At 39.8% G+C, this 20624-nt stretch overlaps 1 protein-coding gene across 21 annotated transcripts in view; it reads right to left on the reverse strand.

Moving 5' to 3' along the window:
• LOC137098440 (NACHT, LRR and PYD domains-containing protein 12-like) overlaps positions 1–20624 on the reverse strand; it is a 254566-nt gene that overhangs the window by 170777 nt on the left and 63165 nt on the right. For 7 of the 21 annotated variants that reach the window (XM_067474753.1, XM_067474735.1, XM_067474811.1 and 4 more), the window contains 4 exons: positions 8217–8390; positions 7539–7712; positions 4461–4634; positions 1797–3896 (listed from right to left, as the gene is read on the reverse strand). In XM_067474753.1, coding sequence (XP_067330854.1) covers positions 3887–3896; positions 4461–4634; positions 7539–7712; positions 8217–8390 — 532 coding nt within the window. In that variant the 3' untranslated portion in view covers positions 1797–3886. Of the gene's footprint in view, positions 1–1796; positions 3897–4460; positions 4635–7525; positions 7713–8216; positions 8391–9449; positions 9627–9723; positions 10622–12581; positions 12756–14844; positions 15019–16341; positions 16516–18158; positions 19972–20129; positions 20366–20624 lie in introns of those variants that run through there. The other 14 variants (XM_067474676.1, XM_067474683.1, XM_067474720.1 and 11 more) reach the window with 9 other exon arrangements.

Genomic DNA, 20624 nt, shown 5'->3' on the forward strand with positions numbered 1-20624 from the left:
TGGTTATACCGCCCATGGCAACTAGGTATCAAGGAGTGTACAAAGTTTTAATGTGGGTACAGCGGTAAATGTGACTAGTTTAAAGTCTGTCATGGATTTACCAAGTTGTTACTGCTGAAAGTAAAGATTAACGTGCAAAATGAATTTGAGATTTTTTCTGTTCTAAAATGGGCTTAAAATTCTGTGTTTTATGTTTTGAGATTATTTACAACAATTTGGTTGAATAAAATCAAAAGATAAAATATCCAGGTTTCAGGTGGAAGGTTTCACACAATGCTGACATCAGGAAAAAGAGGAACCTTCGTATGACTAAGGACCTGATGGCTCTGAGAAGGACTGTAGGAACAAACTGTGGTCCTTAGTTGAGAAAGCTCGTAAAGAAGGAAAGAAGACCAGATGATAAGGTCCAGCTGTCTTCATTGAAGGTGTGAGATGTGCTGCTTGAAAGTTGTCCCTCAACAAGATCATTTGTTGGTGAAAGAAAACGCAAACTAACATTATTAATACTACGACTGTCATGGCCCAAGATAAATGAACATTTTCATGGTGCTGCTTTTCTTCTGAGTATTTCTGAATTCCTAAAAGAGCTTAAGGCTCTTTTCTTGTTCCTTTGGTTCCTTTTTCAAACATCCATTTTAAATTTCAGTTTGTTCTCTTGTTATTTTTTCTTCACTTAATATGGCAACAGTTGGCAAGAGATTCTGCAACCTTAAAAGAATCTCTTTTAATGTTAGAAGCATTCGAAATATCACTAAAAGGAAGTTTTTGTTTTATTCTGCTGATGCTCTAATGCAGATTAGATTTTTTAAATCATTCATTCATGTGATGAACATGGTAGATTCTGGAGAAGTCAACAGGGAGATCAGGTTTATTTAAGCCATGCTTCAAACAACTCAGTAGTAGAATCCTTTTTAAGTCAGGATGGTAGATGGATCATTTTGGTTTTATGGACAAACTGTGCAGATTTGTGATGTTTGATATTTATGGACACAATAATAATATTTTTGCAAAGAATCTGATCATTAATCTAGTTATGGAATTGAAAAGGAAATATACAAATTCGTTTTCACTAATTGGAGGTGACTTTATTGATGTAGTTGACGATCATGACAATCTAGAATTGACCTGTGGCTTATATCATCTTATCATATGCAAAATTACTATGAGGAATATGAGTCTTTATAACGTGTTTGTAAAAATGAGGCTCAATTAGTTTCCCACAGTTCAATTATGGATTTCTGGTAGATCTCAATATCATTTTAATATTAGAATAGTTGTCACATTTGAAGTCTACAACTGTTTTATCAATTAAGATTTCTAATTTGACATACAACCTCCCATGAACACGTCCATTCTGTCTGTTTGTTAATACATCTGAATTCTGCATTAACCCTGGGAAAAAATGTAATATACAAATAAAATAAAATATATTTTTGAGCTGGTTGTGATAATACCAAAGTTTACTTACAGGCTCAGCAAATGACAATATTCTTTAAAACAAAAGCCACTGATGGAATTACATCAGTTTTTGAGTTGTTGAAGAAAAGCAGTTGTAATTGTGTCTTGTGAAACTTTATCAGCAAAGATACGTGATGGTGGAAAGTGGAGATTTGTACAGGATTTGCAAGTAGTAAAAATGGAAATTCATCCGAGAGCTCCAGAAGTATTAAATCCACAATCAACTTCCACTAATTTCTCAATTGCTGATTTGGAGAATGTATTTCTATTTGTCCTTATGTTCGCTGACAGCCATTACTTTTTTGCTTTTTCTTTAAAAATAATAGCGGCTACCTGGATAAGATTTGGCTTTTGAATTGACTTTTTGAGACGTCCAGGTGATTTTCAGCTGAAATCATTGATGACTTTCTGATGTGCAGCCTGTCTGAGAAAGCCTGCATGTTAGATAAGGTGAACCTACCCAAACATTTAGCAGAAAACTGACTCACATTACAGTTTGTCCTACCTAAAGAAACTTATTTAGGTCATGTGATCACAGCTGAGATCACATAACCAAACAATCTGTTCTAATATCTTTAACCAAGAAACAATGACGTCATACTGAAAACAATGGAAGACAGAAAGGCTCCTTGTCTTTAATATTCTGTAGATATTATTATATTCTGTTTGGTTAAAGAGCCATGATGGCATGATGATAACCTATTGCTTACTTTTCAGCTAAGCTGGACCCTGTAGATGATGGAATATGATGCCTGCCAGCTGTGACAGTTGCAGAGAAAGCTGTCATGACTCAGACAAACAGTTGGTTAGACTGATCTAACTCTTTTGGTTCCTTATGCAGCCTCTCTTTCATCTTCCAGGAGCAGAGACTCATGAGGTTGACACACAGGTTAGTGACCCTGAAGGATCATTTGATGGAAAATGTACATAGCTAAGGTGGGGGTTCCTAGAGGGGGCCAGATGAATACAAAGCCAGAAACCAAATATCTGCAGTTTGAGTTTTCTTTGTGCCATTAATAAAATCCAAATGTCCATTGGATTAATTACATATATCACAAAAAGAAAGAAGTGTTTGGAGACTCATGTTGTACTTTCATTCCTAATAATACTGCAGCTGATGGAAGAGGGTCTCAGGTCCATCAGGGAAGAACTTGCATGAAACTCTGGTGTAAGTACTGGTTGGATTGAGCAGATATTTGGTAAATGGAAACCTGTTATATTGTCTCTGCTTACTTCTGTACTTCTGCTTGTAATTTTTGCATTTTGTGGATGTTGTCTTATGCCACATGGAAGAGGTCTAATTATGTGAGTCACAGAGTGCTGTGACTCATCAGATGGCACTTGTTGATCTAAGATCTGCAAAGAATAATGTTCCTCTTTTAGAACCTGATGTTGATCCATTCACAGATTGTAAATATGCTTAGAAAACCTCCTAATCTCTGCTTAGCTCTGTACCCCAGTGATGTCTGTCACACAAAAACAGAGCCTGAATTTCCAATACAACATTATGATGATGTATATTGAATCTCTTAAATGTCTCAGGAGGGAATTGTGATGGAAAATCAAGTATGATTAAATGTTAATGCTTGTGTTTTCTCTAGTTGTTAAATGTTGTTCAAACTTTGTCTCATATCCATGTTTTGTCTTATAGCTTTTGCAAAACTGCTCCAAGGTCAGTTATTGTCTAACAGCAGACCATCCCACACTGTAGTGACCCAGAGTCACTTCATGCTCACAGGTGCTTATCAAAGTGCTGAAAAGGGAAAAACACATCCTGGAGACACTTGATGTGTCTAAGACCAGATAATGTCATTTTTAACAGTAATAACAAAAAAACAGATGTATTTGGTTTCCAGTCAGTTGAGAGACTTTACTGATTATAAAAACACATTTATTATCAGCTATTTATCTGTTATTAATATAAAGATAATGAGAAACTGTCTATTGTTGCTAAAAACCAGGAGTTCAGAGAGAAACATTACACTATTTTACTTTAATACTCCATCACTTAAACAGAAATATGAATTTAAGATCTGAAGGAATCAAAAAAGACAAAGTCAAATCCAGGTGGAGGTGGAGGAGGTGGTTGAGTGTGGAGCAGAAGGAGTGGAGGAGTCTCAGTGTGTCTGCAGAGACTGTGTAGAAGGACAGAGCAGCAGCAGAGCAGATCCACTGCTGATCCAGATCCAGAAGATCACACAGGGATGATGGTGGACTTGACATTGTGTCTGACAGTGGAGCTGTTCTCAGAGCAGTTCAGACTGCAGCACTGAGAGTCATCTCCACTTCTTCTGATTCCTCTGTCAGTCACTGCTGGATGAAGCTCTCCTCTCCACTCTACCTCCCAGTAACATGGTCCAGTCAGAGCCTCTCTGCACACAACATGCTGCTGCTGCAACATCTGCATCATCAGGACACAGAGAGATCATCACTTGCACCTGTAGAGAGAATGAGATGAACAGAGGAGATCAGTGATGTTTCCAGAGACTCACTTCATCATCTGTCAGTCAGCAGAAGTTCTGGTCTCTACAAAGACCACATGGTTATTAAATGTAACCATATTTCTTTGATTTGCAGGCTTCAGTCAGACTGATCTTAGAGCTGTGACAAAGCTGAAACTGATCAATAGTTTAGTGTTGAAATCAGATCAGATTTGATGAATGAGGACCACTGTCTCTATACATGTTGTGAGGCTGTCAGCTGGAATCCAGCTTTATTTCCTGTCCACATGAAGACAACAACAACAGTCGTCTTCACAACAACTCAAACACATGATCACAACAAGCTTGTGGCTGATCTGATTGGCTGACTGTTTTCTCTGTCTCTGTCTTTCTGTCCAATCCTGAAGCCTGTCCCCATTCTCCTCTCACAGCTTCACTGAGGAAAGCAGCCACTGAGAAGGTTGGAGCTTTACAGGAAAACTAGATCTTTGCTTTGATACTAACTGGGTTTAGAACAAAACTGCTGAAAGCAGCATGGACTGACTCCAACCCTCTACTGACCTCAGAGTCTCCAGTCTACAGTGTGGACTCTCCACAAGATCAGACAGAAGCTTCACTGCTGAATCCTGCAGGTTGTTGCAGCTCAGGTCCTGTTCTCTCAGATGGGAGGGGTTGGACTTCAGAGCTGAGACCAGAGAATCACAGCTGATCTTTGACAAACTGCAGCGACTCAATCTGAATAAAGAATCAAAGATGTAGATCAAATCATTAGTAATCAATCAGATTTGTCCTAATCAATGGTGTTTTCTCTAAATCACCATTCAATGCTCTCAAAACTAAAAACTATTTTACTGCTAAACTATTCTGAACAAAAACTATTTGAATCCCAAATGTGAAATACAACAATTTCCACTTCATGGACTGAAACATGGAAAAACAACAGTTTGGTTCTTTAAACATTTATCAACTCATTTAACAAGAAAATTCACCTGTATAAAAAAATACAAATATTTTTTATGGATCCAAATCAGACATCATACAGTATATGATTTACTTTCTGATCTGTTACATTTACATAATTTATACTCTGCACTTTTAAATATTATATTGTTTTTAAATCTCAAATCCATTATTTTATGCTGATAATGTGATACTATTTTATTTCTTCTTATCCTGTGTTAAATTCGGGACGTGAACACTGAGACGCATCATTTCTATTGTGCACAGTTGGTCTGATGATAAAACAAGAAACATTCAACTTTAAAATGCACAAACCCCTTTTCCAGAATAGTTGTGACACTGTAAAAGGTAAAGAAAAAGAAATTATTTGTAAATAATTTGAAACCTATTTGATTATAAATAGTACAAACTGAAACATCTGCTTTTCTTCCAGAAACATATTTCTAAAAAGTCGGGACAGATGCAACAAAAGGCTGGAGAAGACCAACAACAGCAGTCAAACTGACACAAGAACACATCCTACACAATCAGGGGCCACTGCATCAAGAACACACACGTTTCTGTAGTGAAAGTCACTGCATGGACTCAGGAACCTCACAAATCCACTTTCAATGGACACAGTTTGTCTCTGTCTCCACAAATGTGAAGAAACACGATGTAGAAACTGTCTCCTCTGAACTCAAGCTCTTCAATTTAAAATAAAGTCCTTTAAAGTGAATTACAGTGTAGTTTTTAGTACGGTGGCCCTGAGAGCTCAAAGTTCTGCAATGTGAGAAAACAACTTTACAAACACAGAATTTAGAAACAAGCGAACAGCCACCACACAACCAAATGAAGAGACATGCTGCAAAGAGCACAGGCCACAACACGGGCAAAACTTTTTTTAAAAACACACATGGCTGAGACACTGTAACCAAACGTTTGTGATGCAGAAAGTATCCGACTGTCCCCTGAAGAGGTTGGAAAATAAGTTTTCATGTAAATGTGATAATTTATTAAGATGGATAAAATAAATGATCACAGAATTTACATGTGAGCTCATTTTCCAAATCACTGCGTCCTGGTGGATCAGTGGGTAGAGCATCAAGCTGGGTTGTTTAAGTCTCCCAGTTCAAATCCCAATCCATGCACCAGGTGTGTCCTTCAGCAGGAAACTCAGCACTAGCTCCCAGGTGCTGCCTGTGGCTGCCCACTGCTCCCTCAGGGGGATGGGTTAAACACAGAGAACCAATGAAAGAGCTTCTTCTTCCTCGGACTCTAGTAACTTTGTTCATGATTTAAATATTTTATAAGAGGTGGGGGTCACTGGGTTCACCAAGAATTCACTAACACAACCATATGTTAGATTAACAAGATTTCTATCAGAATCAATAGAATTTATTTTACTCAGTGTCACTGCACTGCACAGTAACATCACGTGCATCCAGTTTCAGGTTTAAGACACACACACACACACACACACACACACACACACAGCAAAGAGGCCAAAGAAGAGCAGACATGAAAGAGATGCACTTCAGTTGCACTGAGACAAAATCCTTCCTGCAGGGTTTTGTGAAGCTGTGACCATGTTTGTGTTTTAGAACTGAACCTTTTTATTCTGTTATTTATTTTGTTCACACTAACGCTGCTTCCTCTCATTCACTCACTATGTCACTCAGTCAGAGAGGACAGAGCAACTGGACCATGCACTTAGAGACGCAACGGACAAATCATGCTGAAACTAAGTCCACAAGGTCTTAATCAGATGGTTGTCACTGTTCATGTAAAGTGGTGGTGCAGGTCATCTGGGCTCCTGTGTTGTGTCTTATTGCAGGACATTTCCATACGTCCTTGTGTTGTGTCCAGACCATATGAGCGGTGAGAATCTCTGCTCCCCACTCAAACCCACACCAGGCCACTCAGCTGATTGTCACTCAGATTTCACCCACTCAGTTGGGTTTTTAAGAGAAGTGTCTTTTTAAATTCCAACATGAATCTTTACTCCCTGTAATAATGATCATCATGTGTTATTTTGACAGGAACAGTTCACCTGTATGAACTTGAAGCTCCCTGTTTAAAGTACTTCAGTAACTCCATTATTGAGCTCACAGTGACCAGTTGCTTCAGGTTTGACAGGTGAGTGGTACCAGTGCAAAACTGGAGCTGTTTCTCTTTTGGGTTGTGTTTTGTGTTTTTGCAGCATTTTATTTCTAAATGCTGCATCTGTGTTGTCAAATTGATGAACTTGTTTTCTTCATTTTCACGTTTTCTCAAATTGTGGTGCTTTGACATCTTAGGACCACAGTATTTTAATTACAAGGTTCATTTAGAGATAACTGCAGGTAAGTGGTTGGTTCCAGTCCACATTAAAGCAGCTGGTCCTGTTTGTACACAAACACATAGTTTTGATGAAAAAGATCTGATGCAGCACAGTGGTTAACAAGTCCCTTTTTAAAAATGTGCTGCTGGCATCAAATTCAAAATGAGCAAATATTAAAAAAACAAACAAAAGAAATATATCAATTTCAGTATTTGATGTGTCTTTGTTGCATTTAATATAAAAATGATTTGCAAATCATTGCATTGTCTTTATTTTCATTTTACACAGTGCATCATCATTTACTGGAAACTGGATTTGTAATTAATTAACTTCAGTTATTGTGTAAAGATCTAATTAGTATCAGTCAGTGAACTGACCTCAGATTCTCCAGTCTACAGTGTGGACTTTCCAGAAAACCACACAGCAGCTTCACTCCTGAATCCAGCAGCTTGTTGTCACTCAGGTCCAGGTGTCTCAGATGGGAGGGGTTGGACTTCAGAGCTGAGACCAGAGAATCACAGCTGATCTCTGACAAATTGCAGCAACTTAATCTGAATAAAGAATCAAAGATGTGGATCAAATCATTAGTAACAATCAGATTTGTCCTAATCAATGGTGTTAGAATGACTTTGTCCTTGTGTTATTGTGGATCATCAGAATGTCAGACTTCTACAGACATCATCCAAATGTCAGCACAACATTCATACACCTATTCATGTCAGCACTGATTCAGAACATGCTGCTCACCTCACTCACCTCTGGAATTAGAAGACAAACATCAAATCACATATGACAGACTAAAAACTTACTACAATATTCAATAATTTTAATCTGCTGATAAAATGTAACTTTTGATTTTATTTAACTACAATTGTTGACTAATGCAATTCAAAGTATCTTTATTCAGTTTGGAATGTGTTATAAAAATAAACTTCGGACTCACTGAAATTACCTCAACTTGAAGAAATTATTTCAGTCAGATGGTAAGAAAACAGTAATTATAAAGTGAAAAAATATTACATAAAATCTCCAACAGTATCAGTCAGTGAACTGACCTCAGAGTCTCCAGTCTACAGTGTGGACTCTCCAGAAAACCACACAGCAGCTTCACTACTGAATCCTGCAGCTTGTTGAAGCTCAGGTCCAGTTCTTTCAGATGGGAGGGGTTGGACTTCAGAGCTGAGACCAGAGAATCACAGCTGATCTCTGACAAACTGCAGTCTCTCAATCTGAATAAAGAATCAAAGCTGTAAGTTTAGAAACAAAGTTCCTGTTTGAAACCATCAATGTTTCATCATCTGATCAGAGCTGAGATCAGGATTTTCTCTCAGGATTCTTCAATAATATATTTCTGTCTTTCTTCTTCTTCATTTGGACAGTCCATGTTGTCTTTGTGAAGACAGAAGCAACAATCTGATCATTAGTGAAATGTTAGAGTCTAAACTCTGCTAAACACAAACTTCAACCTCGTTTCTGCTCATAATGATCAAACCTTCAAACTGAGGTTTTCTGTGTCTGTCTTTAAACACTGGACAGAGACAGAGAGGAGGAACTTTGTCCTCACACATTTGAAATGTCTCTGAGGTGGATCTCACAGCACAGCTGCTGTCATTCACCTGGATTTGGCTTCATGTGATCAGACAATGTAGTGATTGGACAAAGATCCAGTTTGTCTGCAGCAACACTTTGGTCGTCCTCAACACACATTTGTCCTCCCTGCTCTCTCATGTGTCTCTCACATGTCTTCACACATGCAAACTATTTCCCATATGATGTAAAGCTGTCAATCATCTCCTGTTGCACTTGATAGTAGCTGTGGAATGTTTGGAGGATTTCTTTCCTTTTCTCTGCACCTTCCAATCCCACTCTGCTGCTCCTCTCTACATTTATTCCACTCAAATCAAACAGGATCAACTGTCTCTGCTTCTTGACACAGTTGGCAGTTGGATGCTTCTTCATTAGCTTCAGTCAACTATTTAGTGCTGTGTGTCCTGTTCTTAACCTGCTGATTCTTCTCTCCTCCTTCTATTTGCTCCAAGCTGATTCTCTGTTGCTGCTTTATACAAGTGTCTTCAATTCTAAGTCTGACAATCAAATGTCATTTTCACATTTTTACATCAGATTTTTCTACTTTCAAATCAGAGTCGACACTTTCAAAACTTCCTTTCAACCACTGAACAGTTTGAATGTGATTTGACCTCAGAAACATGAACCTGTCTGTAGTTTAGTGTCACCACAACTTTCACATCATATTAATCTCAGCACACAACTAAAAACTGGTGTCTGACCTCAGAGTCTCCAGTCTACAGTGTGGACTCTCCAGAAAACCACACAGCAGCTTCACTGCTGAATCCTGCAGGTCCCAGTTTTCACTTAGGTCCAGTTGTCTCAGATGGGAGGGGTTGGACTTCAGAGCTGAGACCAGAGAGTCACAGCTGATCTCTGACAAACTGCAGCAACTCAATCTGAATAAAGAATCAAAGATGTGGATCAAATCATTAGTAACAATCAGATATGTCCTAATCAATGGTGACTTTGTCCTTGTGTTATTGTGGATCATCAGAATGTCAGCACAACATTCATACACCTATTCATGTCAGCACTGATTCAGAACATGCTGCTCACCTCACTCACCTCTGGAATTAGAAGAAAAACATCAAATCACATATGACAGACTAAAAACAATTCAATAATTTTAATCTGCTGGTAAAATAAGAAAAATTTAACTTTTCATTTTAATTAACTACATCTGTTGACTAATATAATTCAAAGTATCTTTATTCAGTTTGGATTTTTTGTTTGTCCTTTCCACTTATCCTGTGAGTTCAGGGTCACCACAGCAGATCATTGTCCGCCTGTTGCTTTGGCACAGTTTTTATGCCAGATGCCCTTTCTGACACAACCGTCCACAATTTCTACTGGCACTTGGGAGGGACTGGGCTGTTAGGGGTTCAGTCACTTGCCCAGAGACACTTCGACATATAGCCGGGACAGGGGATCGAACCACTGACCGTGTGATCCATGTACGACTGCCTCACCAACTGAGCTACAGGAATGCGTTATTCAATTCAATTCAATTCAACTTTATTTATATAGCGCCAATTCACAACAAAGTCATCTCAGGGCACTTTACAGAATAAAGTCAAGATTATAAAGATATATAAAGAGAACCCAACAATTCCCCCTGGAGCAAGCCATAGGCAACAGTGGAGAGGAAAAACTCCCTTTAACGGAAGAAACCTCCAGCAGAACCAGGCTCAGGGTGGACGGCCATCTGCCTTGACCAGTTGGGGTGAGTGGAAAGTGGAGAGAGAAAAGAACAGAGCAACAAAAAGCAACAACAAAACATCGGGCAGATTGGTAGGACCAGTAGCTGCACGCTGGAAGACACACAGCTTCAAAGCCGGGGGACACCTGCAGAAAGGGACAGAGAGAGGGGGACAGAGGAGGACAAAGACAACTACGGGAGAGAACACACAGAGTTAATGACATACAGTGGTGACAATTGCGGGGTGAGAGGAGAGGAGAGATGGTCAAGAGGAGGAAAGGAGCTCAGTGCATTGGGGGGTGGGTCCCCCAGCAGTCTAAGCCTATGGCAGCATAACTATAACTAACTATATGCTTTATTAAAGAGGAAGGTTTTAAGCCTAGACTTAAAAGTAGAGAGGGTGTCTGCTTCCCGAATCTGAACTGGGAGCTGGTTCCACAAGAGAGGAGCTTGATAGCTAAAGGCTCTACCTCCCATTCTACTTTTGGAAATTCTGGGAACCACAAGTAGGCCTGCATTCTGAGAGCGAAGTGGTCTACTGGGATGATATGGTGCTATGAGATCTTCTATATATGATGGAGCCTGACCGTTCAGAGCTTTATATGTAAGAAGCAGGGTTTTAAATTCTATTCTAAATTTAATGGGAAGCCAGTGGAGAGAAGCTAGTGAAGGTGAAATATGATCTCTCTTGCTAGTTCCAGTCAGCACTCTTGCTGCAGCATTTTGGATTAATTGCAGGCTCTTTAGGGAGTTACTGGGGCATCCTGAAAGTAGGGAATTACAGTAGTCCAACCTAGAAGTAACAAATGCATGGACCAGTTTTTCGGCATCACTTTGAGACAGTATGCTCCTAATTTTGGCAATGTTCCGTAGGTGGAAGAAGGCTGTTCTAGAGATTTGTTTTATATGTGACTTAAAGGACAGATCCTGATCAAAAATAACTCCAAGGTTCCTTGCAGTAGTACTGGAGGCCAGACTTATGCCATCTAGGGTAACAATATGATTAGACATCATATCTCTGAGATTTTTGGGCCCAAATACTATGACTTCAGTTTTGTCTGAGTTTAAAAGTAAAAAATTGTGGGACATCCAGGCCTTTATGTCTTGTAGGCATGCTTGAAGCTTTATTAACTGATTATTTTCATCTGGTTCCATAGATAAATATAGCTGGGTATCATCAGCATAACAGTGGAAATTTATAGAGTGTTTTCTAATAATGTTGCCTAAAGGAGACATATATAAAGTAAAAAGTATTGGTCCTAACACAGAGCCTTGTGGAACTCCATAGCTAACCTTTGTGTGCATGGAGGATTCATCATTAACATGAACAAATTGAAATCTATCAGACAGATAAGATTTAAACCAACCTAGTGCAGTTCCTGTAATTCCAATTTCATGTTCTAGTCTCTGTAATAAAATGTTATGATCAATGGTATCAAATGCGGCACTAAGATCTAACAGAACAAGTATAGAGATGAGTCCATTATCTGAGGCCATGAGAAGATCGTTGTTGACTTTTACCAGTGCTGTTTCTGTACTATGATGAACTCTAAATCCTGACTTAAAGTCTTCATACAAATTATTCCTATGCAGGTGATCACATAATTGTTTTGCGACTACTTTTTCAATTATTTTAGAAATAAAGGGGGGATTAGATATTGGTCTGTAATTGGCTAAAACACCTGGGTCAAGAAAGGGTTTTTTAAGTAGTGGTTTAATTACAGCTACCTTATAGGCCTGTGGTACATAGCCTGTTTCTAAAGATAGATTGATGATATCTAATATGAACGTATCTATTAAGGGTAAAGCTTCCTTGAGCAGTCTAGTTGGAATAGGGTCTAGCAGACAGGTTGTTGGTTTAGATGAGGTAATAATTGAAGTTAGCTCAGAGAGATCTATGGGTAAAAAGCAGTCTAACAGGGATTGGGGCCTTATTGATGATTCTAGCACTGCTGTACATGAAGATCTATCTGTAATTTTTGCGGGGAGGATCTGGTGGTTATAAAAATAAACTTCTGACTCATTGACTTGAACTCACTGAAATTAACTCAACCTGAAGAAATAAATTCAGTCAGATGGTGAGAAAACACTAATTATAAAAAGTGACAAAATATCACATAAAATCTCCAACAGTATCAGTCAGTGAACTGACCTCAGAGTCTCCAGTCTACAGTGTGGACTCTCCAGAAAACCACACAGCAGCTTCACTCCTGAATCCAGCAGCTTGTTGTAGCTCAGCTCCAGTTCTCTCAGATGGGAGGGGTTGGACTTCAGAGCTGAGACCAGAGAATCACAGCTGATCTTTGACAAACTGCAGCCCCACAATCTGAATAAAGAATCAAAGATGTGGATCAAATCATTAGTAACAATCAGATTTGTCCTAATCAATGGTGTTAGAATGACTTTGTCCTTGTGTTATTGTGGATCATCAGAATGTCAGACTTCTACAGACATCATCCAAATGTCAGCACAACATTCATACACCTATTCATGTCAGCACTGATTCAGAACATGTTGCTCACCTCACTCACCTCTGGAATTATCAGACAAACATCAAATCACATATGACAGACTAAAAACTTCCTACAATAATTTGATTCATCAGTCAAATGCATCAAACTTTAAAGAACCAGAACTGATCCAGTATAAAGGTCTTGCTTGGTCCTGGTCTCTGTCCTGCAGATCAGCTCAGGAAAACACAGATTCAACTGAACAAAAACTATTTGAATCCCAAATTACAGATGATTTCATGAAAACTTTGGAAAATGTTCAGCAGAAATGTGAAATAAAAACAATTTCCACTTCATGGACTGAAACATGGAAAAACAACAGTTTGGTTCTTTAAACATTTTTTAACTCATTTAAGAAGAAAATGTACCTCTATGAAAAAAATACAAATGTTTTTATATGAACATCAATGATTACAGCTCACTGATATGAATTATAAAGAAAGAAAGAATGTTTTATCTTCACTGAGTTTATATCAATTGATTTTTGCCAAAAATATTAATTGAAACTTAACAAGAGTTCTGAAGGTTTTATTTCAGTGAACTCACTGAAATAACTAACACTAAACAAATAGTTTTAGTCCAATATGACATGATATCTAATGAACACCAGATCAAAAGGACAGAACTTTCCCCCCAATCTTGAAGAACAGAAAAGAGATGATATGCATGTCCTAACTTTCCCCATGATTGAGGTGGGAGGAGTTCATGGCCCCCAACTTGTTTTCCTACCCTGGACAGAATTGGACATTAAAGAAGCAATGGAGAAAGTCACCCATCCAAAAAGAAATGCTAACAAGTGGGGAGAGGACTTCCAGAACATGGTGCAGGATTACAAACCAACCTTTCAGTGCACCAACCTCTGAAATACTCTGTTTGCAGCAATCTGCCTAAACAAATAGCAGTAATAAAATGTGATGCTCACACTAACAAAACAGATCCCATTTCTGCAGGACATTCAGCAGCAGATGCTGCAGCAAAAGCAGCAGCCAGGACGGGACAAATGTTTCACCTAACTCAGTTTTCTCTCCCACAGGAACTCAACCCACAGGCTGAACTGTCATCCATGCAGTCACTGGCAAGCAGATCTGAAAAAACTCTTTGGAGAAAATCAGGTGCAACAGTACAAAATGAGGTCTGGCTTGGTCCAGATGATAAACCTTGCTTCCCTAAGGCTTATTTCCAGTTGTATGCAAAATTAACTCGTGCTAAAGATCACGCATATGTCAACACTCACTGGTACACCAGAGGTTTTTCAACATATGCAGCTGAATATGCAGAAAATGTAGAATCTGTGCAGCACACAATGTCTCTGGTGCCATTAAAATGCCATTGCAAGGTCACCTACCACCTGATGGACCCTATGAAGATTGAATGATTGACTTGATTGAATTGTCACTATGCCAAAACAAGAGATATTGCTTGACCATGGTTTGCATGTTTAGCAAGTGGGTAGAGGTTTTTCCCTTCTTCCAAACAGGATGCATCCACAGTGCTAAAAGCCCTAACAAGAGACTTCATTGTTCGCTGGGGTATTCCAAAAAAGAGCAGTAGCGACAATGGTCCTGGGTTTGCCAACAAAGTCTTGAATGATTTGTCAAATCAGATTTGGCCCAGTGCAGTTCTGTTCTGTTGCATGTTTTCTCCATTTTGCTAATTCAATTCACCATAACCATTCGCTTGTGAGTTGCCCTTTGCCTCTAAACTTGCCTTACAGTGTTTTACACAACAACCTGAAGGTTATATTTCAGTGAACTCACAGAAAAAACTAACACTAAACAAATAGTTTGAGTTTTAGTCCAATATGACATGATATCTAATGACAAAATACAAACCAAATTAAACTTTTGAGTTTAGTTAATTGATTTTGAGGAATAAAGACTTAACAGTATCAGTCAGTGAACTGACCTCAGAGTCTCCAGTCTACAGTGTGGACTCTCCACAAGATCAGACAGAAGCTTCACTGCTGAATCCTGCAGGTTGTTGGAGCTCAGGTCCAGTTGTCTCAGATGGGAGGGGTTGGACTTCAGAGCTGAGACCAGAGAATCACAGTTGATCTCTGACAAACTGCAGCTCCTCAATCTGAATAAAGAATCAAAGATGTGGATCAAATCATTAGTAATCAATCAGATTTGTCCTAATCAATGGTGTTAGAGTGACTTTGTCCTTGTGTTATTGTGGATCATCAGAATGTCAGACTTCTACAGACATCATCCAAATGTCAGCACAACATTCATACACCTATTCATGTCAGCACTGATTCAGAACATGCTGCTCACCTCACTCACCAATTTACAGTGGTGGAAAGTAATGGAGCACAAATATTTCCTTACTGTAATTTGTCACATTTCACTTAACTTAAGTAAATTTAATTATGGCTACTTTAACTTTAATTTTTTTGACTGACTGAAGTGTTTTTTTGTTTTTCCTCCTATATATATATATATAGTGTCTATTACCATGAATTAGTACATTTTCTTTTTCTGTAGGAAACTGATGAAAGCTGTCTCTGACTGAGCCAAGTGTCAAGCTATGAATTTTGACCCAGTTTGACCCAAGTTTACTGTATCAGTACATTGTATTACTGTAAGTTATTGTGCTATGTGCAGTGTGGTGTATTTTATTTTCCATATCTTAAGCATAGAGGTTTTATGGTGCATAATGTTTGGGCTAGAGTGCCAACATACTCTAGGATCACCACTGGGTGAGGGGATCAGGATTGGCTCAAAGGCTCAGTATAAGAGTGAAAAGTGAAGAAAAGTCAGACGGTTGTGGATGATTCCAGAATGAGGAGCTTCATTGGTAACAGGTGAGGGGATCAGGATTGGCTCAAAGCCTCAGTCTCTATAATCAAACATGGCTCGTGGCTCAGCACTTTTAAAATTCTGTCATCAAGTTGAAAGAAGAAGTTTGCAAAGAACTGAGCTCTTTCACCATCTCCACAACATCACAGTGGGAAAAGATTCAGTGCATAAAGGCCACAGGCAGAAACCACTGTTGAATGTGTGGAACCTTCCAGCTGTCAGGCAGACAAATGTCAGAGAAACAAAGTTTCATCTTTACACTTTTCACTCTTTAACACTTGAGAAAAACTCGGCTTTCCTTAAGTTCATGGTCCACTACTAGTGCAGACAAGGTACTAGTCCAAGGCCCAATCAGACTGTCAGCCTGTTCCTCCTCAGCACCACTTTCCTTCAAGTACAGTCTGCAAACATGGAGACATCTCCCATCAGCCAGTCTGGACTTATTTCACTTCTCTATGTGGACTCAACTTAAAGTCCCACATAGTGTTGAGGGATTTGACCTGAGGAAATGGTTTTCACATTTGTGCTCAGACAAACGTAGAAACTAATGAACCAAACGAAACCTGAACATTCACTTATGGATTTAAGATGGAAAACTGACCTCAGAGTCTCCAGGAGACAGTTTGGATTCTTCAGGCCAGAACAAATCAGCTTCACTCCTGAATCCTGCAGCTTGTTTTCACTCAGGTCCAGTTCTCTCAGATGGGAGGGGCTGGACTTCAGAGCAGAGGCCACAACTTCACAGTGAGTCTCTGAGAGTTTGCACCCACGAAGTCTGTGATAACAGATAATGAGAAATAATATGAATATGTAATTTATAAGTATAATTAAAGATCTACTATAAAGTTTAGATTTTCTCTATTTTGATCACAAAGCAGAATGAGATGGAGGCAGCAGCTAAATGATCTGAACTTATCCTCTATAACACTTTTCTACATTACGGAGACACACACACACACACACACACACACACACACACACACAAACACACACACACACACAGTCAGGTCCATAAGTATTTGAACAGGGACACAGATTTCATGGTTCTGGTTCTCTGTCCCACCACAGTGGATTTGAAGTGAAACCATCAAAATGTGCTTAAAGTGGAGACTGTCAGCTTTCATTTAAGGCTTTGCTCCAAAACATTAGATGAACAGTGGAGGAACTACACACACTTTTATTCACAGACCCCCAATTTTAGTGGCTCACAAATATTAAGAACAATAAAGTTCAACTGTCTGTTTTAATATTTGTTCCAAATCTTTCTGAGTCAAAAACTCGCTAAAGTCTGGAACCATGAACATCACAAGATGCCGGGTTTTTTCCCTGGTGATGCTCTGCCAGACCTTTACTGCAGCTCTCTTCACTTCAGCTTGGTTTTGGGGGCTTTGCCTTCAGTTTGGCCTTCAGCAGGTCAAATCCAAGTTTAACTGGATTCAGGTCAGATGATTGACTTGGCCATTGAACAACATTCAACTGTGGAGCCTTGAAAAAGTCTTGGGTGTCTTTCACAGTGTGCTTTGAGTCACTGTCCATCTACACTGTGAAACTCTGAGCTTTTAGCTCAATGTGAGCAGATAATAAAGCCCTAAACACGTGAGAATTCATCCTGCTGCATCATCAGTACAAACCAGAGAAAGAGTTCCTTTCCAACAGTTCTACAAACACCATTTCTTCATCAAGTGACAACAGATTCTGATCTGTTCCTTTAATGAATCAGCCGACACTTCCAACATGTGCTCAGTCGATCCAAATAAAGTCCATCTGTAAATCTGATCCAACATTTTCTACCACACAACACAGCGTCATGTCAGCAGCCTGCAGCCCAGCTCCTCATGACCAGTTAACGTCCACCATGATCCCAGGTTAGAACAGTCTTATCTCAGTAAGCTGTGTGACAATTTACCACTGGCTCTGTTTCTCTAGTGTTTTATACAAGTTATTATTCATTTTGCAAACAAAAGCTGCTGCTAAAGTTAAATATGTTAAATATGTTGCTGCCAGTTTGTCTGAAGGAAAAGTTGAAAATAAACATCTTATTTGATAAATGGTTGTAGTTTTTTAAATATGTGAAGAAGACGTTTGTCTTTTACCACAATGCAGCTGTGAATTTGTTTTTTCCTTGAAAAATCAGTTTGTGTAACAGTTTAAATTATTTTGTCACTGTACAACAAGGACTGTAGTTGTGTTGAAGTGTCTCCATCAGTGCTGAGCTGAGCTGCTGCTGCCACCAAGAACACTGAGTGTGTATATATATAAAACATGATACCATCAAATGAAAGATGAAATGCTGAACCTTCTTCTGTGATCTTTTCATCTTAAACCCAAATGTCTTTAGTTTACAGAACAGATCAATGTGACTTGTTTTTCCAACATCTTTTAAGTGTGTTAAGTGTGATTGATCACATCTGGACTTACTGAGCCTTTCTGCAGTTCCTCACAGCTGGGATCAGTCTCCGTCGTCCTTCCACTGATGTGTTGTACTTTTTCAGGTCCAATTCATCCAGAACCTCCTCTGACATCTGCAGCATGTAGGCCAGAGCTGAGCAGTGGATCACAGAGAGTTTCTTCTTTGATCTGTTCTCTGACTTCAGGAACTCTTGGATCTCCTGATGTACTGAGTGGTCCTTCATCTCCATCAGACAGTGGAAAATGTTGATGCTTCTGTCAGGAGAGATTTTATCACTGTTCATCTCTTTCAGGTTGCTGATGACTCTCTGGATGATTTCTGGACTGTTCTCTGTCTGACCCAGCAGACCTCCTAGGAGTCTCTGGTTGGTCTCCAGAGAGAGGCCATAAAGGAAGCGGACAAACAGGTCCAGGTGACCATTTTGACTTTGGAGGGATTTCTGCATGGCTGACTTCAGGAAAACCTCAAGAGATGGGTTTTGAGATGAGTATTTCTTCCCCAGGAAGTCCTCCAGTACCTCTGTCTCCCTGTTGGTGTAACAGTGGAAGAAGTAAACTGCAGCCAGAAACTCCTGAATGCTCAGATGAACAAAGCAGTAGACTGTTTTCTGGAAGATCACACTCTCTCTTTTGAAGATCTCTGTACAAACTCCTGAGTACACCAAGGCCTCTGTGACATCAAGACCACACTGCTCCAGGTCGTCTTGGTAGAACATGATGTTTCCTTTCTCCAGATGTTCAAATGCCAGCCTCCCCAGCTTCACAAGAACGTCCCTGTCAGCCTCCATCAGCTTTTGTGGACTGGTCTCATGTCTCTCTTCATACTTGTTCTTCTTCCTCTTGGTCTGAACCAGCAGGAAATGTGAGTACATGTCAGTCAGGGTCTTGGGCAGCTCTCCTCTCTGCTCTGTAATTAACATGTGCTCCACAACTGTAGCAGTGATCCAGCAGAAGACTGGGATGTGACACATGACGTGGAGGCTCCTGGATGTCTTGATGTGGGAGATGATTCTGCTGGACAGGTCTTCATCACTGAACCTCCTCCTGAAGTACTCCTCCTTCTGGGCGTCAGTGAAGCCTCGTACTTCTGTTACCCTGTCAACACATGTAGGAGGGATCTGATTGGCTGCTGCAGGTCTGGAAGTTATCCAGACCAGAGCCGAGGGAAGCAGATTCCCCTTGATGAGGTTTGTCAACAGCACGTCGACTGATGACTTCTGTGTGACATCAGACACAACCTCACTGTTGTTGAAATCCAGTGAACGTCTGCTTTCATCCAGGCCGTCAAAGATGAACAAAAGTTTACAGACAGCCAGCTGCTCTGCTGTGACCTTCTGTAATGTTGGATGGAAAACATGGAGCAGCGTGAGAAGACTGTACTGCTCATCTTTGATCAAGTTCAGCTCCCTGAACGAAAGCACAACCAGCACACTGACATCTTGGTTTTCCAAGTCCTCTGCCCAGTCCAGACTGAACTTCTGCACCGAGAAGGTTTTTCCAACACCAGCGACACCGTTGGTCAGAACCACTCTGATGTGTCTCTGTTGGTCAGGTAAGGCTTTAAAGATGTCGTGGACCTTGATTGAAGTGTCATGGAGGGTCTTCATCTTGGAAGCTGTCTCAAGCTGCTTCACCTCATGTTGGGTATTAACCTCTTCACTCTGTCCCTCTGTGATGTAGAGCTCAGTGTAGATCCTGTTGAGGAGGGTTCCACTTCCTGTTTCATCACTTCCTTCAGTCACACATTCACATCTCCTCCTCAGACTGATCTTATGTTCATCTAAAACCTCCTGCAGACCAACATCTGCTGAAAGATCAGAAACTATGTGAGAATGAAGAAACAGAATCCAACAAAAACTGTCTAAGAATATCTGATATTTAAAATTACACAAAAATGTGCTGTATGATGTAACAAATGTCTCTGTAAAAAATAACAACTCCAGTTTTCAGAAACATCAGCAGACAGATGTTCAGTCTTACTTTGTACAGTCCTGTTCTGACTGACTGTCTTCAGTCCAGGTCTTGCTCTGGATCTTTTTGCACACTGGGGACAGGAGGAGTCTCCTGATGAACCAGACTGGTCCCAGTATGAGGTGATGCACTGTCTGTGGAACCAGTGTCCACAGCTGGTAGAGACTGGATCCTTCAGGACGTCCTGACACAAAGCACAGCAGGACAGCTGCTCCTCCACAGAAACTTGTGTCCTCTTCCTCTTTCTGTGGACATTAAGAAAACTCAACCTGGGCATGAATTTTGACAGTTTGTTCTTTCAGAACTGTTTTGATTTTCAGACATCAGTCCTTTCAAATTGGACATGTAACTACTAAGAGTTCAGCAGATGTGTGTAACTTCATTATACACAAACCTCAGACATGTCTCAGAGTGGACAGAAATTTATCAGAGAGGTCAGAGGTAGTTGGTCTGACAGTATCCACACAAAGTTCAACAGCAAGTTTTCACAGGAAAAGTAGAAAA

The sequence above is a fragment of the Channa argus genome, chromosome 1 (assembly GCF_033026475.1).
Source record: "Channa argus isolate prfri chromosome 1, Channa argus male v1.0, whole genome shotgun sequence".
Lineage (NCBI taxonomy): Eukaryota > Metazoa > Chordata > Actinopteri > Anabantiformes > Channidae > Channa > Channa argus.